This window comes from Daldinia decipiens, assembly GCF_022478715.1.
Source record: "Daldinia decipiens strain CBS 113046 unplaced genomic scaffold F4813scaffold_26, whole genome shotgun sequence".
In the NCBI taxonomy this organism is placed as follows: domain Eukaryota; kingdom Fungi; phylum Ascomycota; class Sordariomycetes; order Xylariales; family Hypoxylaceae; genus Daldinia; species Daldinia decipiens.
Window position 1 is genome coordinate 341,704 of NW_026054569.1, and position 26,430 is coordinate 368,133.

A 26,430-nucleotide genomic window follows, 5' to 3' on the forward strand; every position below is an offset into this window, starting at 1 on the left:
TAAGCGACCCAGCCGAATGAGAAGCAGACAGGCGTAAAGGCCTTGCCGGCTGTTTGCGCTAGGGTTTTCTAAACGATATCAACATCAATGACTATCAATACTGTACTAACGTTACGAGGAATTTTCCATTGGGTAGAAAATTCGCTGATACCTACGCCCCTTTTTGTTGTCAATTGACTGAAGAAGTTAGAAATGTTGTGGTAACCAATGTCAACATTTCATAAAGGGATAATCATTGTACTATGTTTTCGTCAAGAATTTATAGCATAGACTTTGCGCGTGCTTAAGCTAGAGGTTCTATCTATATTGAGAGTCTAAGGTGAGGAAGGAAAAGCACTGACTGTTAGCCGCAGGCCGAGTATAGGATGTTTGGGCTGAGATGCGAGAGGGGAAGAATGTACAAGTTAACTCAAACGTAATAATAGCGCTTCGCTTATGAAGAGAATTTGATATCTTTTTCTATATCGAGTTTCCGAAAAGGTTCTTAGGTTGTTGATTTATGATATTTATATTACTTCATTGGAACGGCAGAAAAGCCAAAGTTGATACGTGAAGGTATTTACTTTTGGTGCTTCCATGTAAAACCTTCTTGGTCGCTGATTATTCTTCCTTCGTATCAACGGGAAATCCACCTGAGAGCACTGGGAGTCTCCAGTCCAGCTATTTCACTCTCAGCAACTGACCCCGTCTATGCCCGTCCTAAGCACTATTAGGGGTAGCCTCGGCCAAACGCTTCCATTATTATCTGGATCTCTTATGGATGACGATGTGACCTGACAGTAAGTTTCTGTTCGTCGTAAGTAGTTGGCTGAGCGATAATCTCACACGTCTGAAAGGCTTTATCAGGGATTTGCGAGAAAGTAAAGACGAATTTTCATAATGGGTTACTGCAAGCAGAAGCTGTTGGTAGGTACGTACGTAAATAGGAATAACAATAATAACGATAAAGCAATAGCAAGTAAATCAATGGTGTTGAGACTGGTGTATTGAGATGTCTAAGGAGGGAAGAATCTATCTGAGGCTAGCTAGGTATAGCATGTTCTTATATTCCAATAATAGTGGATACCCGACCCCTTTATCCAGTAAAGTGCCTTTATGTCAGTGTCACACGACCATCAGAAGCCTTATCACGAAATAATAGTGAAAGTAATGACGGCAAAGTTAGCTCGGCTTCTGCAAATGCACACAAATTGAACGGGTATGTTTAGAGGCGTTATTGCCAAATTCATAGGAATCGCCATTCTAAGTTTGCGATATCTCACGAAGGCTCGTGTTGGCGGTCGAAGGATTACTACGTGATCCTGCTTCGGCATTCCAAGATTTCATCGTCTCGCGTGCCGAAGCACATTTGCCAACAGCGGATCCAGGTGAAGCTGAAGTCGATTACGGGCGGGCAACACCAATAGAGATTGAAGTTACGGAACCTCTATAGTCTATGTTTTTGGGATCTATCTCCTCTCTCAATCATTATATATTTTCCATCGCAAATAGCGCCACTCCAAACCGCTATCGTGTCATCGACTGTTCTCGCTTAGTTCATCGCCTTGAGCTACGTATCGCCGTGTATATGAGCGTCGAAAAAATCAATTTCGCGGCCACCTCCTATATATGGCGTGGAGTTGTTGGACCCTCACTAGAGGCCATGTCGAAGTGGGGTTCTTTTGATGTTGCCGAAGCGACAGACGGTGATTCTATCAGCGTTGACATTTTGCTCCACGTCACGCGGGCTTGCCTAATAGACAAAACCCCCCTCGTGTGATTAGATCGACTATGTATAATGCAGTGCAGTCAAACCTGAGTATCCCGAAGATCCCAGTACCAGCAAGCCCAGGCACAATGGCTACGATGTGGTTTGAGAGGCGCTCGAACTCGCAAGAACATGGGCCAACTCTAGCGGGGAGATTATTCCGAGCCCGCTGCATTTAAAATGGGTAATTAACAAGATCGATGAAGATAGCTAAATCGCGTTGATGCGTGTTGTGTAGTAAGAATATATGGAACAAATTTTGTGTCTCCTTAGCCACGGCGCTGACACAACTTTGAAGGACAGGAGGCGAAGAACAGCGTATTAACTAGCTAAATATCGGTATCATCATGTTGTGGCCATAGTTAGGTTAATACCCCCGAACAGCATTAGAAAAGCCCAAGTCAACAGTGTGAATCTTGATCCTATTACTAATTCAAGTCAATTCTACTTTTAAGGTACTCGGGGATATTAAATACATATCTTGGGGTCTCGAGTTTCTACGACTATTATAAACTGGTACTTGAATATTATTCTGAGATTGGGAGTCATATTCTTGTGATAATTATAATATTTCATTCCTTGACTGCTCTATGAAACACAAAAAGTCTGACTCTTAATGTATCTCCGACTTCTTCAATCACCCCAAGGCCGCCGCCCCCATTTATTAGGATTTTGGACTAATTGCACAGTAGAGAGCGGCCTATAGCATGGAGTATAGTCTTGTTAGTTACTCATGGAAATATTCATGCGACGATTTCCGCGAAGTGACATATATTCTACGTCGATTTCGGAGAATTCTTCTTGATACTTTGCCATCAGGACTCCTCATAGGACCGCTTATACCACACCGTTCGGCGTCCGGATTGTTGCAGTACCTAGACTTATACACATGCGGGAATGTACTAGACAAGGTTCCCCGCAAGCGGTACCTCGTGTTTGGAGAAAGGTGACGGAGAAACCGACTCCACAGGGAATCAAACATCATCGGCCGTTGTAGACTGGGGAAATACCTTGGCGGCTACTATGTCGTATAAAAGATACAGCGGCGCTCGGAAATTTCGACGCATGAAGTTGATATGGGAGAGCATTCAGACAGTTCAGCTCGGGTGCGTCCGTAACTAGGTCGCAGATGAATTCCCGCAAGATGAAGACTGTCACTACTTCGGCGATCCTGCTAGGGGCTTCTGCGGAAGCTGCTCTTTACAAGACAAAGACACCACCGATGGGATGGAACAGTTATAATCATTATAACTGCTACCCTAGCGAGGATATCATGAAGACCAATGCCCAGGGGCTCGTAGACTTGGGATTGGCTGACCTGGGTTACACATATGTCACGACGGACTGTGGGTGGATGTCGAGGGACAGAGACTTGGAAGGTCGGCTACAGTGGAATGCTACTCTTTTCCCATCTGGAGGCAAGGCCCTAGGAGATTATATCCACGGCCTAGGCTTGAAATTCGGTCTTTACTCCGGTGCAGGTTACTATCAATGCGGCTCGACGGATCTCCCAGCTTCTCTCGGTATGGACCATGCGTGTCTTCGCTGTTTGAGTAGAATTCTAACTAGCCATAGGATTTGAAGAAATAGATGCGCAGTCGTTTGCCGAGTGGCAAGGAGACTCCTTAAAGTGAGACTAAAATTAATTAGCAGAGGAGAAGTTGACAATGGCTGAGTCTTTATAGATATGACAACTGTTATTCATCCTCAAAGGACAAAATGGCAGATTATGTGTCACCGGAATCTACATCGCCTGAGCGTCACAAGAAGATGGCCGCGGTTTTAGACGACGTAGAGCGAGATATCGCCTACTTCATTTGCCAATGGGGTATCGGAGAAGATCTAGGTGAGTGGGCGCCGCCCATTGGCAACGTCTACAGGATCAGCAATGACATCTATAACTCGTGGAGGAGCGTGTGGCGGATTGCAAACCAAGTCGTGCCGTTTTATAAATCTACCTCGGTCGGTGCTTATCCCGATATGGATATGCTCATGTAGGTGTACACGTATTAAATTGCATACAGTTGCTGACATATATAGTGTTGGACTTAACGCCCTGTCTCTCGAGGAGGAGAAATTTCACTTCAGCATGTGGGCTATCAATAAGTCTCCTCTTAACATCGGGGTGCCAATGGACCCGAAGCTCGCGCCGGCCGCCTCTCTTGATGTGCTTCGCAATGAAGAAGTTATAGCTATCAATCAGGATTCGCTGGGAAAACAGGCGCGGCTTATCCGTCGGTACACCGAAGAAGAGTGGGATATTTGGGCTGGCGAGCTCTCCGGATCAAGGATCGTTCTTGGAATTGCAAACTGGAAAAACGATTCTCAGACGGTAGAGTTCGACCTCTCGGCAGCGGACGTCTCGGAGGCTCACGCTCGCGATGTTTGGGCAGCGGAAGACATTAGTACGATCTCGGGGGTCCAAAAATTCGAGCTCGCGGCCCACGAAATGAGATTGCTGGTCCTGGGCGACATCGTGGCATCGACCTCACGACCTACATCAAAAGGCTATTACTCGGTAGAAAATGCCACGCTCTCGGGTGGCGCGACGAAGGTTACCTGCGAGGCAACTCAATGCGTCCCTACGGGTAACAAGATCAGCATTGCCGCCCAAGGAGCGAGCGCAACTTTTGACTCAGTAACTGTAGGCTCCGAGGGAAAGAAGCTAGTTGGTGTTGATTTTATTAACTACGAGATCGCCCTAGACAGTGCCTGGGGCTGGGGTTCCAATACTCGAAACATGACAGTTGTGGTCAACGGCGGATTGCCGAAGAGATGGGCGTTTCCTATATCAGGAGGTGACTGGTTTGAGTCTGATAGGTTGCTTATCGAGGTTGACGGATTTGTGGAGGGTGAGAACCAAGTAATCTTTGCTACGAGTGGAAACTCGCCAGCCCCGGACCTTATTGGATTTGAACTGTTTGAATGAACGAGTTAAATGATTAGTTGAGTAGCCTTATAGAGCTGATTGGTATTATTTCGTTAGATGTATAAAATATGACAGACAGTTGCCGCGATGTCAACGAAGTTATGAACTCTATTGGATCGTTTGCGATTGATTGATTTCTTAGGTTGGACGCTCAACACATTCAACTGTAGTATCAATTGTCAAATAAAGAAGATGGCATCAAACGTCTATAACATTGGGCTTAAAATAAATCCTGAACTATCGTGTTAGAAAGGAAATACATATGAGACCTCATTCAGTGAAAATGTACTAACCTTATATAAACTCAATTCGCAACTTACCTAGGTAGGTACCCATGTACATGTACAGGTCACTGATTACCGATTAGCAACCCCTCATTGGCCACTGCCACCCGGACCTTTACCTTTCTAACTTTTGCCTCATGTACCTTTGCAGCATTTTCTTTAAATCCGAACTAGCGCCCCGCGACATTCCGTAGACTTCTACCTTTTTACCCTTTCGCTGATCCATCTAGCAACTTTTTCTTCTCCATCGACGTTCTTTTCTACGTACTTCACATAACACAAACATACACACGCTCATTCGCGCGCTACCCATTTATACTTCTCGACGCGTAAATCAAGATGGCTCGCAACCGTTCCGCCGCTCGACCTGCTCCGGCTCGTCCCACCGTCCCCAGCAGAGCGTCTGCTTCCTCTTCTCAACAGACGCGGCCGGCAGCGACTTATGCCCCGGCGCAATCTGCGCACCCGCATCCCCCTGCGCAGGCCGCTCCCCAGGGCTCCCAGGGACCCGGTTTGTTTGGCCAGATGGCCAGTACTGCGGCGTACGTATCATCTTAATCGACTTTTTATATAAAATTAATATATATAAACTATAACTAACATCAACACATACAGTGGTGTCGCAGTAGGTTCCTCCATCGGCCATGCGATCGGCGGGCTCTTCGGCGGCGGCGGCTCTGCGCCGGCCGAAGCCTCTCCCCAAGCCGCCAGCGCACAGCAGCAACAGAGCCAGTGGGGCAACAACTGTCAGGGCGCCACGCAGTCCTTCACCAAGTGCATGGACGAACAGGGCGGAAATATGCAGATCTGCGGCTGGTATCTCGAGCAGCTAAAGGCCTGCCAGGCTGCTGCTAGCCAGTACTAAGATATTCATATGTTCCAAGATGGGGTAGGGAAGGAGGAAAAAGAGAAAGGAGCAGGAGGAGGCTGTGAGGATGGCTGGAAAAGGGGGTAATGAGAACTCTCCCATCTCTGCGCCTTTAGGCCGAAGTAATCGTGTCCTCTAGCTATTTGTATCGTCTTTAGCCAACGCATAGTTTTGTCTGTGGAGTGCAGTCGCGTTTGCTTGCGGAGCCCTCGAGCCAGTGCTTCTGTATATACTGACGTAAGACGATTCATAAAGTAAAAAATTTCACCCTACGTTCTTTGATATGTGTATTCCTTCTGGTATGTATGAGTTGACCGATTTTGATACATTTTGTCGTCGAATATAATTAGACCTGTCCCCAATCTAACACCGCTACCTCATTCACTACCTACGCATGGTGGACTACAACACGTTACAAGTAGATATCTCTAATATAGAGGCGAGACGTTGCACGTGGATCAAAATCTAACATCTCTGATTCGTTATACAAATAATTTGCGTAAGTGTACACTATATACAATACCAACTCAAACCTGCGTCTGTCTATTTATACTCGGGCCATACTGTGAGCTGCAGTTTCTAATAATCATCATATTCCGGTACAAGTTTGAACGGAATTTCGTGCATCTTACGTCTGCTTTCTACCCTCGCTTTAAGCATGGATATAGCTAGGCTATTATCCCTGTGGTCGACTCCGACCTCCTGGGCACGTCTCACAAAATAGCCGTTGATGAACTGGACGGGCGGTTCTCTTCCCATTCGGACATCCGCTACCCACTGGCTATACTCCGCACCTTGCCTCTCTAGCCTGACTCTGAGCATTGTCGCAAACTGCCTTTCGTGTAAGAATCTGAGCTTCTTGCGATGGTCTTGGAATTCGGGAAGAGATGAGATGATGTGTATCGTCTCTGCTAACATATTTTCCCATAATCTCATCGCATTTTTATTGCGCCTTATAAGGTTGAAGTTGCAATCTAAGATGGCCGAGAGCGTGTCGGCTAGGGATTGAAATATCATGTCGGGTAGCTTTTGCAGCAACAATCGTGACCAGGACACGCCGACTGCGTTGAGGTCACTAGTCGCCGAGAGGAGTTTGATCATGTGCCGAGTATGTTGATTCCCAAGCAGTTGAGACGTTGCACTGTCTAAATCCTCGTCTTCGTCATTCCTAGGAACCGCGTGGAGAAGTAGTTTCCCAGGTATGTGTCGTATCGAGTAATGATAGTACGAATGTCTCGCAAGTTTATGACTGCTGTGACAAATTACGTAATTTGGACGCAGAGCGGGAACACCAAACACCTCCTCGTTTAACATTTCCATCAATCCAAGCCCTGGTTCGAGCAAGCAGATTGTTGTTCGACGGTCGATGCGTTTACGCAAGGCATACAAGGTGGGGAAAGCAGCCCTGGCCGCAGTGCTAATAATAATATTGTCCAAGATAGGCTGATACCCTAGCGACTTATACCGACGACTGACATAATCTGGGCAGAGGATTTCCCGGGAAGATATGGGATGGCCGTTGCTATCATGAATACTGACAGCTCTACCTTCCTGTCCCCATGCCTTCATCGGTATCGGGTTGTGAGTGAGCATCTGAACCGGTGGTAGTTTAGGATCAGCGGCAAGAGCGTGGGCGACGAATCTTGCATGTGGATCGAAGCCTACAACGTGAATCTTATTCGAGAGCGTGATCGCGGGTACTGGTCTCGGGGAATTTGACTCGGTTTTCGTTTCGGCTCCTATTTGTGCTGCTACCGCCGCCGAGGCTCTAGCGGAATCTGCATCCTCTTTAGTAAACGGGTAGGGAGGTGTATCAATGTTGTACGTTGGCGGTGACGTATAGAAGGGATAGCTTGGAGAAATACCCTCTCTCGACCCGCCTTTATGAGATGAGGTTGGAGGGTAATATATAGGAGGATCGAGGCGGAAGCCGTCATTCTGGCGTTGTAGGTCCGGCATTACGGCAGCGACAGCGGACAAGTACTCGGTGGCCCCCCGGCCCACAGAGAGGTTATCGCGACTCCATGTTGTAGCTCTGCTAGGTATTCGCGCTGAAGCCCGCGAAAGCGGCTGGCGAAAGATATGAGAATACAGGATGGGAGTTTATCGTGAGTTAATCGGCTGTTCTCATGTCGTTGGAATGGCCGAGGGCTGAATCGTGACTCTTTGCTAAGGCCAAACCCTGGACATCGGGCGAATATTGAAGAAGATGAATAAGAAATTAGAAGAAAGAAATATCGGTCGAAATAATAGATACAAATTCGACGCGGTGGAACCCAGCAGCGTGCGTTTACAGTATAGGTTTACACCTGCTTTTCATGACGACGATATGAAATTTTTTTTCTTGAACGGATCCGATTCGGGCCCCACGATTGCGCTAAGCCGGTGCGAAATGAAATGGCTATTATTGGCGGAAGCAACTGAAGGCCCATATTTACATCCAAGTAGGTAGGGTAGGTACGTCGTACTGACATGTATAGAGGTACCTACGTACAATTGCCCAGGGTTCTTAGAATTCGCTTTATTCTTTCTCCGTTTCATATTCTGCCTCTAATCACCGCCATAATTGTTTCAATCCATGTTTAATAATTGCGACCCGCGCCAATGCGATAGTCAACCTCAGATAAACCAGCGCTTTCCTCGAATGATGGTTGCGAATATCTTATATCTGATTCTTGCATAATGGACCCGCCAAATATTTCACCCCAGTTAGATCGGCTCGACGATGAACTTGATAACCTTGAGGAAGCCCTACAGCCCATCCTTGGTAACATCTCGGATGTCGCTAATAAGCTGCCCCTGCTCGACAAGGCCAAGCTCTACGTGCTTGCGACCTATTCCATCGAATCGATGCTCTTTTGTAAGTGCAAGCCTTTTAAATATTGCAAACATCTATTGGTCTGACATACGACAAGCTTCCCTTCGACTCAATGGCGTCGAGGCAAAAGAACATCCCGTCTTCAAGGAACTCGCCCGCGTACGACAATACTTTGACAAGATTAAAAATATCGAGACTCCCCCAGCGAAGCCCGAGCATACCCTTAACAAGGAAGCCGCCATTCGATTCATCAGAGCCGACTTAGCCGAGAACAATAATAAGATAGTCAACACTAAGCTAAGCGAAATGATCGCGAAGGAACGCGCCAAAGCCGCCCTAAAGGCTGCTCAAGCAAGTAGCAAGCGAAAGGCCGAGATATCTATACCGCCAGTAGAGCCCAATACCGAATCTAATGCCGAAGAGGTTGACTTGGAAATTTCACGGAAGAAGAACAAAAAAGAGAAAGAAGACAAGAAGCACAAAGACAAGAAAAATAAGAAATCTTCCAAGTAAGATATGGAATTCATGGGCGTCGCGATTAAAACCGAAACTTGCAGCGCCATCATCTACCACAGCTTCCGTTTCTACTCATAGAAGTCGAGGATGCGTATTAGGAGGGTCGAAGAATTGCTTTATAATCTCTAATATGTTGCGCCGAGATATGCTAAGTTGGAGAACTAATTCAACGCCCTAGCAAGGCGAGCGAAGGAAAGCGAAGGGCCCTCGGACCAAGTGAGCTTAGCAGGTTAGCAGATTGCCAATACTCCTACAAACACTAGGCTACCAGGCTACGATACTAAGGAAAGTCGAGCCTTTAACATAGATAAATGAGTATTCAATAGCGCTGGACTCATCTGACCAGTTGATGGCTAGGTAGGTGATGCTGCCTGTCCTAAACTCTGCGCAAGGCTTGATACCGACTGCTATAGTCATCCATATACCAACTTAATAAAATGCGAAGAAACTTGATACCTCCGTAGGAATCTGCATTGTAAACATGTAATACTATGGACATACCGCGCGAAATTGTCCTAACACCGGCGAGGAGTCGGATCCCCCATACTGTAAACCGGCATCGGAAAATGTGGGGCTCGATGGCGGAGCCGATCTGGCGTACCGAATTACCATACTGGGTGGTCCTGTTACCGTATGCACCCAACCAAAATACCTAGGTAGTTAAAGGTATGTTTGGGTATGGTATTTAGATAGTAATTAGAGAGTCCGATATATTTCCCTGCCTTTCCCATTTCATAAACTACTAGTTAAAAATACGCTGCTGCAATTCGAACGTTCATGTTGCTAGGCGTTGTAGGTAGGTACTTTAGGATTGCGGCGTCGGGAGGCAATTTGAGTCCCGTCCGTCAAACCCTTGACAAAACGTATCCGGTAACGTCATGGCGGAACGAGATTTTAACTGATTCAGCCGGGTCCCTGGTCAGAACCGGGATTCAATAAAACATCCGGTCCGAATAAGAGATATGCGGATTTAAGAACAAGAAGTCCAATATGCCGTAACTAAGAACGATCTGTTCCACGACAGAGGATATATAAAAGCCAGTCGCCACGCAATATACGTAAGAAATGTCTAGACCAATATTGGTTCCCATAGCTGCGCCCTTCCCTTCCAGTAGCACAACTTACAAGAGAGCCCCTTTCTCGATTTTCCATCAAATACCATAACTCGACATAACTCGACAGTTTACATCATGGGCCCAGGAAAAGCAGCGCCCACTCGTGTCGGCGGCAAGGCCGTAGGCCCTGTTGGATTCGGCATGCTGGGTAAGTAGCCTATCATATATGACCTATGCATTAACATCAAGGTAATACTAATTAGACACCATATAATAGGGTTAACGAAGCCATGGGCCCCTGTCGAGTATCCCATTGCCGTGAAAGTCTTGAAGACTGCATTAGAGCAAGGTGCGAATCTTTGGAACGGCGTAAGTGAACCCCCCCCCCCCTCTTTACAAATCCCTAAGAGAGTAAGACTGATTCGAAAGTAGGGCATGCACTACGGAACTCCCGAGGCAAATTCTCTACATCTAGTCAAGTACTACTTCGAACAGTATCCCGAGGACGCTAGCAAGGTCGTCCTCAGTGTCAAAGGTGCATTTGGGACGAAAACCGGGCCAGACGGCAGCCCGGAAGGTATCCGCGCTTCTGTTGAGGAGGCCCTCAAAGTGCTAGCTGGTACCAAAACCATCGATGTTTTTGAGTGCGCGCGGGTCGACCCTAATGTTTCCGTCGAGACCTCGATCAAAGCATTGGGTGAGCTGGTAAAGGAGGGTAAGATTGGCAGTATCGGCCTCAGCGAAGTTGGCGCGAACACAATCCGCAAAGCTCACGCAGTGCATCCTATCTCGGCCGTCGAGATCGAGTTGAGCTTATTCACGCCCGATCCCCTTCACAACGGTGTTGCGGATACTTGCCACGAACGTAGGTAATCTGGGATATAGTAACAAGTTATAATTCATCCACTAACAGTGCCATCCGCATCTAGTCGGCATCCCCATCGTAGCATATAGCCCTATCAGCCGCGGGTGGTTAACCGGCGAGCTGCGCAAGCTGGACGATCTCCCGCAGAACGACTTCCGCCGCATGCTCCCGCGCTTCCAGCCCGAGGTCTTCGACCAGAACTTCAAGCTCGTCGAGGCAGTGGAACAGATTGCCAAGCGCAAATGTGTTACGACGGCACAGGTGGCTATCGGGTGGGTGATTCGTCAGGGCGCTATTCCTATCCCCGGTTCTGCTCGGGTCGAGCGCGTCATTGAAAACACGAAGGCCGCCGAGCTGACGGATAGGGAGTTGGCTGAGATTCAGAGGATTCTTGATACCTTGCCTATCAGTGGGGAGCGCTACGGGGGTGGGCAAGAGAAGTTTCTTAACGCGTAGTGGGTAGGAGAGTCTACTAGGTTAGGTTGCTTCCTTGACGGATGATGAATGAGATTTAGTATGCTTCTAAGGGAGGAGGGTATATGCCTCAATCTCTTTAAATTACTCGAGTACCTGAGCGTAGCTGGAGGATTGTTGATATAACAAACGCCAAATAACCCAAATACATTGCTCTCAACCGCTAATGAATACTTTCGCCTTTTAACTCAATACGAGGCAAGTTATCCTGTAGAACGTCCTACCTCTGCAAGACAAGATAATAAATAAGCCGGTAATTGGCCAAATCTCGAGAGCCTAATGCGTGCTGATATACTTGACATGTCATGTATATTTGAGGCGCTACCAGGTGAGACAATCTGACCTCGATTATTCCTGTTAGGTTTTTCCGAGACGCCTGTAGCTCTGGATGTATTGAATCATGTTGACGTGTGGGCAACGAGGATTTCTTCGACTATCCCCGAGTAATTAGCGAATGTGTATTCTAATTATCTCTATCTCATTCATCGTCGAGGACCTAAACGATAGTTTATCAAGAGGTTTTTGCTCGTAAGCGTCATCGTATAATTACCCTCTTTTCGACTGTGAGTACTTTATCGAATATTTGAACAAGCAGCACCCGAATTTCTGCTTGGATCGGTGCATCTTCATTGATGCTCCGATTATTATTCTCTGGACGGTGTGCCATCTAGATGGGCTAATGACAGATGTGTTTCGATGTCTGCTTTTTGTTGCGTAATTACCCACATAGCCCATCGGGAGGGAGTAGGTGAGTGTATCGTAGGTTTCTACGTGTGTAAATATAAGCAGATGGTTGGGTACCTCTTTGGTAAATAACGTTGTACTTTAATGCCTTATTGAATAGGGGTAGATTTATTCGGGCGTCGCCGTTCCGACAAACTGGGGATGTCTAACAAAGTAGAGCCGGTGTATTTAGTTTACAGACTTTAATACCTTATGCTATGCAAAAAGAATTTGCCATGTTTCATATTCCATTTCATTGGCTGCCATAGGTGCAGTTGAAATCGTGCCTAGCATAGAAGAATTAAAAGGCAACTTAGAAAGATACCAACTCTTCGCCCATCTCATTCTTTCCGCGGACCTAGTGAAAAGGCCTTTACCGTCTTCCATAATCTTGCACCTACGACCAAGTAACTGCTCGCACGCCACGAAATAATCGCTGAGCCGCTCCGTTAGGTCGGGGTAGTTAACGCTCTCCCGAGCGGTATGCGCATCCCAATCTTGGTCTTCTAGGAAGAGGAGGTGGGTTAATACGATATTGGAGTAGGAGAGATGTGCAATCATGACGAAGCTGAGCGCCGCAAACATGTCTCCTGGGATGGTGAGATACAGCTCAAGAAGCGACTTTGCGCTTTGACAACAAGTCCACAAGGCCTGGCTCCGCATAAATGCCTTATTTGCAGTATCTAATGATTTTATATCGATTACTGGCTCGTACAACCGGATGAGGACCATGTGATAGTGATGCCATACGAGGACTGTAGGATTGTTAATTGGAGCATACGAATTTATGAATGCTTAATAAAACTTACAGTTGGACTTCTGGTCTTCTGGAAGGCGATTGACTATATCATCAAGCTGCCGTCGAATACTAGTCATCGCCATGACATGCGATACTCCTAATGCCGCCTCCCCATTAGTACTATTCTCCGATACTATCTTGGTCGCCTGAAGTACTAGATGCTGCATGCGCACAAGTGTAACGGCAAGCTGATCTGTAGAGCAATCCATGGCTTGGGTTAACTCGTTACAGCATTGACCCACGTATTCCGTAAACTCCATCGGTTCCGTACGTCGAAAAATACTTCGTATACTAAATGGGTACATTTAGACTTTGACATTGGTGATAGGTAATCATCATTAATACCTACACTGATGAGATATAGAACACGCCAAGTAAAGTTCTTCGTTCGGCATGAGTATGCTCCTTTCGGATATTCATCCCTCTAACTAGTATCGTAGTTTCTTCTATGATAGATCTCGAAGGCATCGTTTGAGAGTCTGGAGGTCTATTAAGTCCCATGTCGCCGACCATTGCAATCGCTAATTGCATAAGACTTGAATCATGAGCATGTACGAAGAAATGCCAAACTTGCCTAAAATTTCATCAACAAGAAAGCACGATGAAAATCACGGCGTCAGAACCTCGCGCTAGTATTGTGACGACTTACCAAGCAATATAAATAAGTATAGCTTGTAGTAGCTCTAAGCTTCTTTCCTCCTGCACTACCACGTGGAGGGCGAAATATTCCCGAAACCACTTTTCTATCTCACACTTAACCGGCCAAGGCTGGGGACGACAGACGTATATGATGGCTTTTAGTAGCAAGGGCCGATCCTGGAGCATCTCACGGGCCGACCAGGGGGGTAGATTAACGTACGGAAAGCTGGGCTGCATAGTGGTTCTATATTCGAATAGAACTTGATCGGCCTCGACAACGGATACACGGAATCCAGCCGGAAAGTCGATATACTCTTCAGGGGGCTTAGGAACTGAAGATAATGCAGAAGGTATGCCGACGTTTGGAGAAATTGTATATGAATTGCCAACTTCCCCATACGACATCCGAGGGCCTAGCTGTTGGGTTTGAGGAGCCGGCAAATTACCTATCTTGGGGATTTGTTGACCCGTGGTTAACATGGTCATGATGCTGTCTACTTTTCTCTCAAGTTCTCCCACCCGTCTGAGAAAAAGGAAGAAAGAAGTATTAGTACTAAGCATCTAAGGCTGGTCAAGCGCTTACTTTGATCTACCTCGCCGTTTTCTGGGACCTAACTCTTGAATAAAGCAGTGCAGCTTAGATTTAGAGCATCTAGACTCATGTCAATTACAGACCATCGGTATGGTATTGTCAGTTTTCAAGAATATACCTTTCACAGACAGACCCTGTTAGCCAATGACATTTCGTCTTTGAGCGAGCACAATTCACGCACGCCCTCTGCTTATTGGCAGATATCTCCGGCCTATCGACCTCCATGCCGGGGGGTACGGGTGGGGTAAATGCCGAAGCCATTCTCGAGGAGCAAATTAACCTCCGCGAATGATTAGTACGGCGGGTTGAATGATATTGGTTTTATATATATCTCGGGAAATTTAAGTAGTCCGAAAAAGCCGGAAATGTAACCGACCAATTGGAACTTCATTTGCTTTTTGAATTCCGTCGCTAAAATCCGCGCCTTATTTACTGCTTTAAGTTTACGAAAGGCTATCGTGTCGCATTCTTTCATATAAATGTCGCAGTTGAAATAAGCAGTGAAATTATGTCATTTAATTTAGTTAATGTAATAGAATTTATCTCTAAGACATTTGTCCGAAGGTTGTGTGCGAACAAGTTATAAACACTTATTCTTCTCCAAGGAGGACAGCCACAATGCGGTCATCTTCGAAATTACCAAGCTTTCGAGGCTCACGATATGATTCACCCATGTGTACGAGATTGCAATGGCCTTGCCAAATTTGATCTCGACACATTTTCCTCGAATAGTGAGGTGCTCATTGCCCATTAAATAACAACCCGGCTCACGACAAAGCGAAAACTCGAAAAATTCAGGGGCACGGTCTAAACTCATGTAATTCCAATCTTGTGAGAAGATCGCTGATTTATTCAGTGGAATCTAATTGTGCTTAACAACTGCAATGATTAAGGGGATTTATTTGTTTAAAACGGTCATTTCCCTTTTAAAGACCTTTCCCAGCACCGACGACCTAAGGAGTAAGCAGCTCTCGCTCAGCCTGCTTATGACTATGAGGAGAAGGCAGCCAGTAAAAGTTTACTCCCAAAATACATGGGAATATTACATTAATAATCAGAAAACATTACCATACACATTTCTCAAGTGCGCACTCTAGCCACACGCACAGGAGCTTTCAACTTTCTTAACCATACAGCAGTTTTACATTGTTAATAGAGTCATACCGGTCTTTTCGTCCTTCATGACAGTCGATGACATTTCACAAAGATGCCGTCTCGATTATTCAAACCTTCCGCTTGGTTAAACTTTCGTCATGATGGATACCCCGTCGTACCTTTCAATCAATATTTAAAAATCAGAAAGCAGCATTCCATTCCGGATCAAAATGATTCCGTCGAGCCTGCGGCCTCGAGTCTGGCTGCAGAGATGCAAAGCCTGCTGACATTCGGCGTTTTGGAGGCAGTGGTGGAGAAACATATCCCCGAAAGCGCGTTGACGAGGAACCTTGGTGATGTATGTGTCATCTCAAAAGATGGTCTGGATCAAATCATCCAGGACTGGATCCAGCGAATTCGTGAGCACACAGACGACCACGAAGCCTGGTTTGGAAGAGTACACCTCGCGCTTGAACAATCTAACGCAACATTGGTGTTACTACTGAAGGAACAATTTCGATGTTTTCAGGCCCTCGGAGATGATGCGCCATCTACAGTTTGCCTTATCGCCACGATCGGCGAAGCATTGGTAGCCGCAAAGATGGCGTTTACACAAAATCTTCCTCGGGAAGGCTTCGACTGGTCGATGATTTGGACTCCTCCATATAGAAACTTACTACAAGAAGATATGCTCGCTCAAGGATGGTGCCCTTCTATCATCAACTATCTCATCAGCACTTGCTCTGTCTCATCCCTGGAGTATGCAGTCTCGTGTGGGCCGGGAGAGGACGTAAAGAAGCATCGCGATTGCTCTTCGCGATCTTGTTCCAGGTACATCGTAGATACTGCAACGTATACAGCTCACCATACACGCGATTGCCAGTCCTTGCTAAGTCGGCTCCGGTACGAATGCCGCTTGATCTACAAGAAGTCGAAAGACTGATACTTGCCGGTAAGATACCTGTCGTTAGCTTTGATCGGAACGAAGGTGCGCGCGCGTACAAATTGAACGTGCAGAGTAGCGATGATAAACCATACGTCGCTTTCTCACACGTATGGGCAGACGGTCTCGGCAGCACTACAGAGGACGGGCTTCCAGATTGTCAGATTCGCCGGATATCCGATCTGGTGAGCACCGGAGATGCATTCTGGATTGATTCATTGTGTATCCCTCGCTCGGATACCGTGCGCAAGAGGGCCATCAGCATGATGGCTCAAACGTATAGCCAGGCCAAAGCTGTATTAGTACTTGACGGAACCCTACAAAGGTGCCTATCGACGGCACCCTTGGGTGTACGTGTCCTTCGGGTTCTTACCTCAGGCTGGATGCAGCGGCTCTGGACCTTACAAGAGGCTGTGCTTTCCAAGGATCTTAATTTCGCATTCGCTGACCAAAGAATTCCGTTGATTCATCTAATACCACCTCCATATGATATGCTCCGGTTTCCACACATGACCGACCTGGCCGCCGAACTATTTCGTCTGCTTAAAAAGTCATCTTACAATGTATATTCCATTGGTGATGTTTCCCGGGCTCTTCGATGGAGGACTACAAACCGCCCCACGGACGAGACGCTGGCAATAGCAAGCTTATTAGGGGTTCAGCCTTCTATCCTCGTCGACCGGAGCCCCGAATTGCGGATGATGTGGCTTATACAGGAGTTAGGTCGGATACCAAGTAATGTCATTTTTCTCAGTGGCAATAAATCAGAAGTCCCAGGATTCCGGTGGCTTCCGTCGTCATTCATGGCGGCTCACGGTGCGGGGTTTGGAGGATCTCAGCTATCCTCTGGCGCTTCGGACGCGTTGGTGACTCCCCGCGGTCTTAAAGCCATTTACTACGCTCTTAGATTCCCGAAAAGGAGAATAACAGTTGGCATGCCCTGGGGACTGAGCGATGCCAAGGGTGATCGAATGTACCAGGTACTCGAGCCGTCACCTTCTGCAGGTTCTTACGAATGCGACATGCTTTTGCTCGAAACTAATCTCTCAGCTGGGAGCGCAAGTAAATGTGTGGCCGTCTTAATTCTTGAGGTAGAGACATGCGATGATTCGTTTGTGGTATACACGAAATACCAACGAAGGCTAATACTCAGCGACACGGTAGATCAGCGAGGGGCCAATTTAGGTAAACAGTCGAATATTGTTCCAGTGACTACGTCGGGGCGTTTACGTGTAAACGTGGAATGATTCCCTGATTGCTGCTCTGCCTACCTCTCAGCTATCTAATTACGTGAGAGTTGACTTACTGAAATATTAACTAAAGACCTTTGCCTTTTAAGCCCTGCTAACTTTACTTAATTGCATCATAGCCCAGTTAGATCGATATAACGCAATGGCCTGTTGGTTTATGTATTTTCAAACAAGAAAAAATATATCTTTAACTTAAGCACCGAGTTTACTTGAAATCGTGCCGCCACAATGATTACCACTGAGGAGGCAGTTGATCCAATATCGTCTTCAGTGTGCAATAGTTGCCGGAATACGTTATTTACTAAAGATTTGTTAAACTGGGATATCACTAACCTTTCCCGTAGATTCTCACACCTAACAACGTGGAGTGAGGTCAATGTCTCGGCGAGTTTGGGTTGCGGTGGGTGTCGTATCTTGCAAAAAAATCGAGATAACTAGGAATACGAAGGCGTATGCAATGTAATCGTGAGCTTCTCTAAGAAAGATAGTTCTGGTTCCGCTCCAGAAGGTGTTACATATCTACAGCTCATAGTAAACCGCATTCCTGGTAGGCAAGTACCATAAGAATTACGGCTCTATTCTAGGTTACAGTCTGATTGCTGATTTACTTCAAATAAAGATGATCCTGCTTCTCGATTCCTGCGCGCTAGAGATCTTGTGGTAGATGGCTCTTCACCCTCCAGTTACCAGTTAGCCACGGCTTGCGTTGAAGAATGTATTCAAAACCACAGCGGCTGCTCTCCATCCCGACCAGCTCAACTTCCGACTCGGATCATTGACTGCTTACACCCACAAAATCCGAGACTCTTGCTTAGTAGAAATATGAGAGGTTCTTATGCGGCTTTGAGTTACGTATGGGGAGAGAAGCAACCTTACATGTAACGATAATAGCAGCCCTCGCCAAGAGGGTTAGAGAAGGAGTTCTCCATGATCGACTACGTCTTCCTCCTTACAGCCGCCTACCGTCCATCTGCCCAGAAAACGGACAAGTTGGCAGCACGTCACTTTCTCCGGTGTGGAAGCCATACGATGACAAACAAGAACCTGTGAACGGGCGGGCGTGGTGCCTCGAGGAACGCTTACTGTCGCCTCGCGCACTCGTATACGCTTCTCATACTCTACAGTACCACTGTCAGACTCATACTATCAACATCGGCGACAGTATTAACACGCCCCAGAACGGAGGGCGATTGCTACAGGTCGTTTTCTCTTCCACCACTCCGCTTCCCCTATCGAAGGCCGCGTAGTCTACGGTGATTTCGACAGTCGTTTGGATCCCCAGCGATATAACGTGACGGAATGCCATGTACTCCAATGCGAAGTTTCTTTAATAAACACAAACTTGCCGTTCGGCCGGTTCGATGGCGGGACTATAAAAGTCCGTAGTCCTCTAAGACGCGTAATATGGATTATGGAATCCTAGTGCGTCTTCACCAATGTTATACCAACGTGCAACTCCGAGTGAGCGAGATCCACTGCATCTCCAAAGCGATTGACCCCCAGGTAGAAGGTCTTCGGCCCCTTTTTAACGCATATCCAGACTCTTTGGTTGAAACGTCATCGCCACCAGGTGAGGTATGGGCTTGATCATTGTAGCCAATTCTGACGGCTGTTTTCGTCGGCTAGGATATTTTGGGTCCCTAAACAGTCTGAGGGATATATCCTGGCTCAAGCAAAATCCAGGCTGGTGCGTAATCATTATCTAATATACCTTACGAAAGCATACTTTTCCCGAAGAAAAAAGACGAAAGACCTTTTTAACTCAACATACCTAGGTTAGCAATTACTATCACCTTTCTCCTTTGTTACATGCTTCATATAGCCTGCGGCTTTCTGCTTTTCGAAATCCACGGCCAACATGTCGAATCCATTCTAATTATTTATTTCTTCTTGTTTCGATTCACTTGCAAAAGGAAAGTGACAAGTAGACCTTTACTTATGCATGGGTGCCGGCATTCGATCGCGAACGTTGTTAACGTGGCTATGTGGCGGTCAGCGCCATTAAATTAGTATAAGATTAGTCAGCTATGTTAAGTAATTTAAAAATCTTTAGTTTTACGTAACATAACGGGGTTATACGCGTTTGTATAATTTGTTACATAATTAATACGTATTGAATAAGCAATATATGAAGTTTAATTAATGATATTCTTAATGATTTAATTAATGTTAAATTAATTAATTATGTTAAATGACTTAAAAATCTTTAATTTTATATAAAATAACGATATAATATACGTTTTTACGATTTTATTTTAATTAATTAAATTATTAAAAATATTATTAAAAAGATTTTATATATTACTTATTTAATATATATTAATTATATAATAATTAAAAATTTAATTAATATTATATAATATAATATATATGTGTTAAAATAAATTTTAAATAAATTATTATTTATTATTTTATTATAAATTTTATTATATTATTATTAAGTTTAAAATTTAAATATTTTAATAATTAAAATATATAAAATAAAACGTTTATATTATTTATTTAAAATTATTAATTTTAAAAATAAATAAATTTTAATAATATTAATATATATAAAAAGTTTAAGGTTTAACTTAAGTTTTTTCTTTAAATGCTTTAAATTTAAAATTATAAAAAATTATTTAATTTATTTAAATTTTAACCGAAAATAATAATAAAAATAAAAATTTTATTAAAAGGTTAATTATTAATAATTATTAAAATAATAATTATATAACCTTGTTATATAATTAAGGTTATGTTTATATACATTGTTTACGTATAATTTATACATTTATATAATAAATATTTTTCCTTATTTAAAGGAAATATTTTTTAAAATAATTAATTAAAATATAATTATTATTAATATTTTTTTATATTATTATATAATATATAATTAATTTAATATTAATTAATGGTTAATTGATTAATTAATTATAAAATAATAAGGAAAAAAGACGATATTATTTTTATATAATAATAAAAATATTAAAAATTGTTAAAAAGGTAAAAGTGTTAAGTTTTATTTTTTTACGTGTAATAATAAAAATATTATTGAATAAGAGTTGGTATCTCCTACAGAGTATAGCATATCATTTTAACGTTTAGATTTTTATGAAAAGTTTTAAATAGCTAATGATAATATTATATTTTGGAAAAACTGTAAGGATTTATTGATCGGATAAGATATGTAAGATAAATATGTAAAATAAAGCTATAAGTTGTAAATATGGGAAAATAACGAATGTATTTATATTGAATGTATAATTGAATGGTAATAATTATGGTTATCTGATTAGAAGAATACAACGAATATTAAACTTTTATATGGTTTGTGATTTAAGATTATATAATAATACTTTTGCTCTTAGCGATGTGGCACTACACCAGTTCATTATATTATTTTAAAAGTTTTAAATATTTTTAATAAAATAAAACTTATATTTATTATATATTTAAAAATAATATAACGAAAATTATAACGATTATAAATAATATAATTTAATAATAATTAAAATATATTATAAATAATAATAAAAATATTAAATTTAATTTTTTTTAAATTTATTAAAGTTATAAAAAACAATATTAATACATATTATGTAAAAAGTTTTATAACGTATTAATATAACGTATATAATAAAAAATTATAAAATTTTTTTAAAAGAATTTTTAAAAATAAAAAAAGGTATATTTCGATTAAATATATTATAATTTATAATTGTTAATAATAAAATATTTAATATATCGTAAAATATATTTCGAAAAAAATAACTTTTTTAAAAAATTATTAAAAATAATTAATATGTTAAAAAGCTATTAGTGTTGTTTAAGTATATATAATAATTTAAATATTATTAAAAGATTTATTTTTTTTACTATAAAATGCAAAAAATACATTTTTTTTATAATTAATATTTACATAATAAAAATGGTTAACACCTTAATTATTTATAATCGATATAATAACTACGTTATATTTATAATTATAAGATCTATGTACCGTATAATATATCTTTTAAATAAAAATTATATTTTATATTTCCATATTTATTTTTTGTAAAATAATTTATATATTAATACTATAACGTTATTATATTATAAAGATATTTATACTTATAATTTATAAATTTATACATTTTAAAATATAAATCTATACTTATATTAAAAATAAAACTATATTCTTTAATTTATATAAAAATTATATATATATAAAAAAAATAAATTTATTTATATTTTTAAAACTTAATGGTTGTGTGACACTGACATAAAAGCACCTTACTGATGATAAAGTGCCCTTATCGTCGATAAGGAAAAAAAAGATAAGATACCCGATTTTACTGGATAAAAGGGTTAAATATCTATTATTATTAAAATATAAGAATATGCTTTACTTAATTAACCTTAAATAGATTTTTCTTTCTTTAAATATTTCAATATATTAGTTTTAATATTATTAATTTATTTACTATTATTTTTTTATTATTATTATTATTTTTATTTACGTATGTATTTATTAATATTGATTAATATTATTAAATAGTAATAATATAGATTAATAAGGTTAAAAGAGTTATTATTGTTTTAATTTAAAGATTTTTATTGTAATAATATAAGCGATATTAGTATTTTTTTTATATTATTTTTGTAATTTATGATAAGTTATAATTTTATCTTTTTATATAATCTATTTGTATTTTTAGTAGATTATTATAATTTAAATTCTTTATTTACGGAATTATTATTATTTATGTTAATAATCTTTTTTATTATATTTTAAAAAATATAGGTAAAAAATTTAATATAGGTGTAGATTTATATTATATATAATCTTATTAAATAAGAGAATATAAACGAGCTGTATAAACTCTTAAGTTATTTCTTTGGTTAAATATTTATATTTAATATAATATTTAATTATATAATAATACGATGGGAAAGAATTAATTTCTAAATAATTATATTTGAATAAAAAATAATATAAATATTCTTTATATTGGTAGACTTTAAAATTACCGATAATAAGGTATTATATATATATTTAATCGAAGAAATAATGGTTAAATATTAGGAATAATTTAAAGGATTTATGGTAAATAATTTTGAAATATTATTAAAATAATTACGATTAATATTATAAAACGTATTAATGTAAAAAGGTATTTATATAAAGAAATATAATATTAATTATGTAAAGATATTTATTAATTTTATATTATTACGTAATTTATTTATATGGAATATTATTAAATTAAAAGTAATAAAGATAAAGTGGTTTAATATATTAATATAGAAAATTTCGGTTTATAAAACCAAAAAAAAGCCGGTATACCCCATTACACACGCGTTTACATAATTATAAATGTTAATATAATAATATTAAATAATCTTTAACTTACAAACATTAATACATACGGTTATATTTATAAGGTAAGCCTTAATATAAAATATTACGCTTTAAGCCCCAACCCCTTCTAACCTAAAATATATATTACCTATTTTATAATTAAAATAAATATTATTTTTTACCTTTAATTAACTATTATTAATTTCCAATATTTTACTATTAATTTAATAATTAAAATTTACTCCTTAACCCCTCAACCAATTATTATTCTTAATATACCTCCTTTTCTTCCCTTTTTATATATTTAATTTTAACTTCTTACTATAAAATATGCCAAATTATTTATAATAATTAATATAACCTTAATAAAATAATTAAAATAATATTTAGGTATTATCTAACCTTTTTTCCCTTCTTCCATCAATTTAATAAAAGTTATTTATATTTTTTATAAAATAATAAAGGTATAACTTAAAGTATAACCTTAAATATAAAATTAATTAAATATAATTCCTTCCCTCAATTATAAAAAATATATTTAAATTCCTTAAATCGCCATTAAATAATTTATATATAACGTTAATAATTTTACTAAACATTAAATTAAATAAAGGAAATTAACCTACTAAAAATTATAATTTCTTCTTCTAAATAACTTTATTACCTTTACAAATATTTAATCTCCCTGTTTTAATTTTTATACTTATTAATAATTAATAAATTTAAACCTATTATAATATTCTTCCGATATAAATTCTTAATAAAATATATCTTTTAATAATTATAAATTATTTTAAAAAGATTTAAAATAATAAAAATAATTATATAAAAAAAATATATAATATTTTTAAAAATAAATTTTAATTTTTTTTAAACATATATTATATAATAAAAATTTAATAAATATAATTTTATACTATATTTTCCATTATTTTTACCGCAAAAATAGCAATTTACTTTTTTTATAATATATTTAAATATTAATATTTTATAAATATATATATAATTATAAAATAATATTTTAATATAAAATAAAATAAAATATAATACCACCAAAATTAAATAACTATCACTTTTTATAATATAAAAATTAAAAAAAAAAATAAAGGTAAATTTAATATAAAAATATTATAAATTATTTTTAATAAATTATTACTATATCAACATATTCTTAAACCTAACTTTAAAAAAATAATAATTTATTATAATTATATATTAAATATATTACAATATACCATAATTATAACATATATTATTTATTTTATTATATTATTTTAAAAAATTAATTAATAAACTTTAAATATTTATTAAAATATTTAAAAACCTTAAAAAGATACGTTAATTTATAATAAACACTAATAACAAAAATAATAACAATAATAAATATAATATTAATTAATATTATATTAATTAATATTATATTAATTATAAATATTATTATAATAATAAAGATAATAAATATAATATTTACTAAAAAATATTAAAATATTAAAAACGCCATTATTAAATATATAAAAAAAATATTAATTAATTAAACATTTAAAAAAAAACGTAAAAAAGTTAAAACTTAATAAGAAATTAAGAAAAATTAAATAAAAGAAAATTATATAATTTTTTTAACTAAATATAAAGATATTAAAAATTCTAACATAAAAAAGTTTAAAAAATTTATTAAAAAAAAAAAGTTAAAAAATTAATATATAATTATAATTTATTTTTTAAATAAATCTTTTTAATATTAATTTAATTTATAAATATTACCCCCCAAAAAATTTACTAATAAATCCAATATTAATACTATATTTATTTTTAACCAATACGCAAAAAACATATTTTAAAATATTATACCAAATATAAAAATAACATAAGTATTAATTATAAATAAAAGTTAATATTAAACCCTTATTAATAAAAATTTAAAATATTATAATAATTTAAATATTAACTGCGTTAATAAAACCAATATACGTTTTAAAAATAATTTATTTATTAAATTATTAAAAATTATAATAATTAATATCTTATTTGATAAAATAAACTTTTATATAATAAAAATAAATATTTCGTTTCTTTTTTCTATTAAAAATATAAATTATTTAAAAATATACTTTAATAATATTATTAACCAATTAATTAATAAAAACAATATAACAATTAAAATTATATAAAAATAAAAATATTTATAATTTTAATTTAATAATATTACCTACTTTACAAAAATAAAATTACATTATTTATATATATATTTTAACCACTTATTTATTAATAAATTTTATAATTTATTTAATAAAATAAAATATAAAATAAATATTAAAAACCTTAAAAAAATTAATAAATTTTATTACCATTATTAAATTAAAAATAAAATATTTTAACGTTTTAAATTTAACCTTAAAAACTTTAATATAAATTTTAATTATAAAATAATTATCAATATTATATACCTAAACAAAAAACCAATTTTTTACGTAATCAACATAATAATAAAGTTTTAAACAACCTAATTTATAAAAAACATTTCTACCAAAAAAACTTAAAAAATATTTAAACAATATTAAATCAACATATACCTAAAACTATTAAACATTTTTAACTATAATATAAATATTAATTTCAATAACGTTAAATTCCGTAATAAAACTTACCTTACAAAAATTATTTACAATTAAATACCTATTAAAATATATTAATTAATTAATAAAATAAAAAAATATTATAACTTAATTTAAAAAACGTATAAGATTATTTCCGAAAAAATATAAAAATTAAAAAAAGTTTACCTACAAATAATAATTAAAACCGTAAACGATATAATAAATCCAAACAATTTTATTTCCACTCTATTAATTTTTAACGCCTATTTAAAGATTAATATAGATTTTTTTCTTACGTAATCGTAATTAAAAAAGATTTAAATAATATAAAGAATTATAATTAAAATTAAAAAAATTAAAACGTAAAAAATTATCCGTAATATTATAAATATATAAAATAAATTAAATATTTTAAAAATATTACTTATATTATTACCTATTAATAATAACATATTAATTTATTATAAAAAAAACAAATAGAAAAAATTATATAAAATTATTATTATTATAAATAAAAACGTAATTATTATATTAAATACGTTAAAAAGTATTTTAATTTTCTGGAATACATATGTTAAACTATATATATAATTAAAAAAATTTTTTAAAATTTATTTATCGCTACTATTACCTTAATTTAACCCTAATAAATATAAAGTTATATCCGATAAGGATTTAGATATATTTATTATAAATATAATATATATCAATATAAAAAAAACAATTATATTTTTACCTTAAAATTATAATTAAATAAAAAAATAATTACGTTAGGAAAGTTATATAAAGTTTTTAATATAAAGGAATTTAATGCCTTTTTTACAAACGATATTTTATAATTTAAAATATATAATAAAACATTTTATTAAAACGTAATTATATTTAAATCTTACATAGTTCACAAAATTAA

The 26,430-nt window shown here is 37.7% G+C and overlaps 8 protein-coding genes across 8 annotated transcripts; 6 read left to right on the forward strand and 2 right to left on the reverse strand.

Annotated features, from left to right (window-relative positions):
- The first annotated feature begins 2,787 nt into the window (after window positions 1-2,787).
- F4813DRAFT_150343 (carbohydrate-binding module family 35 protein) lies at window positions 2,788-4,920 on the forward strand. The gene is made up of 4 exons (XM_049238947.1): window positions 2,788-3,270; window positions 3,323-3,377; window positions 3,433-3,741; window positions 3,788-4,920. The coding sequence occupies exons 1-4, from the start codon at window positions 2,877-2,879 to the stop codon at window positions 4,674-4,676; spliced, it is 1,647 nt and encodes a 548-aa protein (XP_049097924.1). The 5' UTR covers window positions 2,788-2,876; the 3' UTR covers window positions 4,677-4,920.
- A 163-nt stretch (window positions 4,921-5,083) lies between these two features.
- F4813DRAFT_365917 (uncharacterized protein) lies at window positions 5,084-6,100 on the forward strand. Its single transcript, XM_049243970.1, has 2 exons — window positions 5,084-5,502; window positions 5,576-6,100. Exons 1-2 carry the CDS (start codon window positions 5,300-5,302, stop codon window positions 5,823-5,825), a joined length of 453 nt encoding a protein of 150 aa, XP_049097925.1. The 5' UTR covers window positions 5,084-5,299; the 3' UTR covers window positions 5,826-6,100.
- A 182-nt stretch (window positions 6,101-6,282) lies between these two features.
- F4813DRAFT_365918 (uncharacterized protein) lies at window positions 6,283-8,236 on the reverse strand. Its single transcript, XM_049243971.1, has one exon. It carries the CDS (start codon window positions 7,785-7,787, stop codon window positions 6,408-6,410), a length of 1,380 nt encoding a protein of 459 aa, XP_049097926.1. The 5' UTR covers window positions 7,788-8,236; the 3' UTR covers window positions 6,283-6,407.
- A 77-nt stretch (window positions 8,237-8,313) lies between these two features.
- On the forward strand, window positions 8,314-9,406 carry F4813DRAFT_150404 (Sas10/Utp3/C1D family-domain-containing protein). The gene is made up of 2 exons (XM_049238948.1): window positions 8,314-8,688; window positions 8,744-9,406. The coding sequence occupies exons 1-2, from the start codon at window positions 8,511-8,513 to the stop codon at window positions 9,157-9,159; spliced, it is 594 nt and encodes a 197-aa protein (XP_049097927.1). The 5' UTR covers window positions 8,314-8,510; the 3' UTR covers window positions 9,160-9,406.
- A 671-nt stretch (window positions 9,407-10,077) lies between these two features.
- On the forward strand, window positions 10,078-11,988 carry F4813DRAFT_365921 (Aldo/keto reductase). The gene is made up of 4 exons (XM_049243973.1): window positions 10,078-10,425; window positions 10,495-10,586; window positions 10,650-11,082; window positions 11,147-11,988. The coding sequence occupies exons 1-4, from the start codon at window positions 10,353-10,355 to the stop codon at window positions 11,536-11,538; spliced, it is 990 nt and encodes a 329-aa protein (XP_049097928.1). The 5' UTR covers window positions 10,078-10,352; the 3' UTR covers window positions 11,539-11,988.
- A 107-nt stretch (window positions 11,989-12,095) lies between these two features.
- On the reverse strand, window positions 12,096-14,717 carry F4813DRAFT_365923 (uncharacterized protein). The gene is made up of 5 exons (XM_049243974.1): window positions 14,301-14,717; window positions 13,728-14,240; window positions 13,428-13,652; window positions 13,089-13,369; window positions 12,096-13,034 (listed from the first exon to the last, which is right to left on the reverse strand). The coding sequence occupies exons 2-5, from the start codon at window positions 14,201-14,203 to the stop codon at window positions 12,496-12,498; spliced, it is 1,521 nt and encodes a 506-aa protein (XP_049097929.1). The 5' UTR covers window positions 14,204-14,240; window positions 14,301-14,717; the 3' UTR covers window positions 12,096-12,495.
- A 186-nt stretch (window positions 14,718-14,903) lies between these two features.
- On the forward strand, window positions 14,904-17,594 carry F4813DRAFT_397865 (uncharacterized protein; the record flags this gene model as incomplete). The annotated part of the gene is made up of 2 exons (XM_049247984.1): window positions 14,904-16,228; window positions 16,288-17,594. The coding sequence occupies exons 1-2, from the start codon at window positions 15,517-15,519 to the stop codon at window positions 17,592-17,594; spliced, it is 2,019 nt and encodes a 672-aa protein (XP_049097930.1). The 5' UTR covers window positions 14,904-15,516.
- Window positions 17,595-18,175: 581 nt separating this feature from the next.
- On the forward strand, window positions 18,176-19,560 carry F4813DRAFT_365925 (uncharacterized protein). Its single transcript, XM_049243975.1, has one exon. It carries the CDS (start codon window positions 18,452-18,454, stop codon window positions 18,842-18,844), a length of 393 nt encoding a protein of 130 aa, XP_049097931.1. The 5' UTR covers window positions 18,176-18,451; the 3' UTR covers window positions 18,845-19,560.
- The last annotated feature ends 6,870 nt before the right edge of the window (window positions 19,561-26,430 follow it).

Coding starts and splice junctions, on each gene's coding strand:
- F4813DRAFT_150343 (XM_049238947.1), top strand. CDS start 2,877: ATGAATTCCCGCAAGATGAAGACTGTCACTACTTCGGCGATCCTGCTA. Junction 3,271..3,322: donor GGATCTCCCAGCTTCTCTCG/GTATGGACCATG, acceptor AACTAGCCATAG/GATTTGAAGAAATAGATGCG. Junction 3,378..3,432: donor TGGCAAGGAGACTCCTTAAA/GTGAGACTAAAA, acceptor GAGTCTTTATAG/ATATGACAACTGTTATTCAT.
- F4813DRAFT_365923 (XM_049243974.1), bottom strand. CDS start 14,203: ATGACCATGTTAACCACGGGTCAACAAATCCCCAAGATAGGTAATTTG. Junction 13,653..13,727: donor ATACTTATTTATATTGCTTG/GTAAGTCGTCAC, acceptor ATGAAATTTTAG/GCAAGTTTGGCATTTCTTCG. Junction 13,370..13,427: donor GTGTTCTATATCTCATCAGT/GTAGGTATTAAT, acceptor GTACCCATTTAG/TATACGAAGTATTTTTCGAC.
- F4813DRAFT_150404 (XM_049238948.1), top strand. CDS start 8,511: ATGGACCCGCCAAATATTTCACCCCAGTTAGATCGGCTCGACGATGAA. Junction 8,689..8,743: donor CATCGAATCGATGCTCTTTT/GTAAGTGCAAGC, acceptor ACATACGACAAG/CTTCCCTTCGACTCAATGGC.
- F4813DRAFT_365925 (XM_049243975.1), top strand. CDS start 18,452: ATGGGGAGAGAAGCAACCTTACATGTAACGATAATAGCAGCCCTCGCC.
- F4813DRAFT_365918 (XM_049243971.1), bottom strand. CDS start 7,787: ATGCCGGACCTACAACGCCAGAATGACGGCTTCCGCCTCGATCCTCCT.
- F4813DRAFT_365921 (XM_049243973.1), top strand. CDS start 10,353: ATGGGCCCAGGAAAAGCAGCGCCCACTCGTGTCGGCGGCAAGGCCGTA. Junction 10,587..10,649: donor GTGCGAATCTTTGGAACGGC/GTAAGTGAACCC, acceptor ATTCGAAAGTAG/GGCATGCACTACGGAACTCC. Junction 11,083..11,146: donor TGCGGATACTTGCCACGAAC/GTAGGTAATCTG, acceptor ATCCGCATCTAG/TCGGCATCCCCATCGTAGCA.
- F4813DRAFT_365917 (XM_049243970.1), top strand. CDS start 5,300: ATGGCTCGCAACCGTTCCGCCGCTCGACCTGCTCCGGCTCGTCCCACC. Junction 5,503..5,575: donor CAGATGGCCAGTACTGCGGC/GTACGTATCATC, acceptor CAACACATACAG/TGGTGTCGCAGTAGGTTCCT.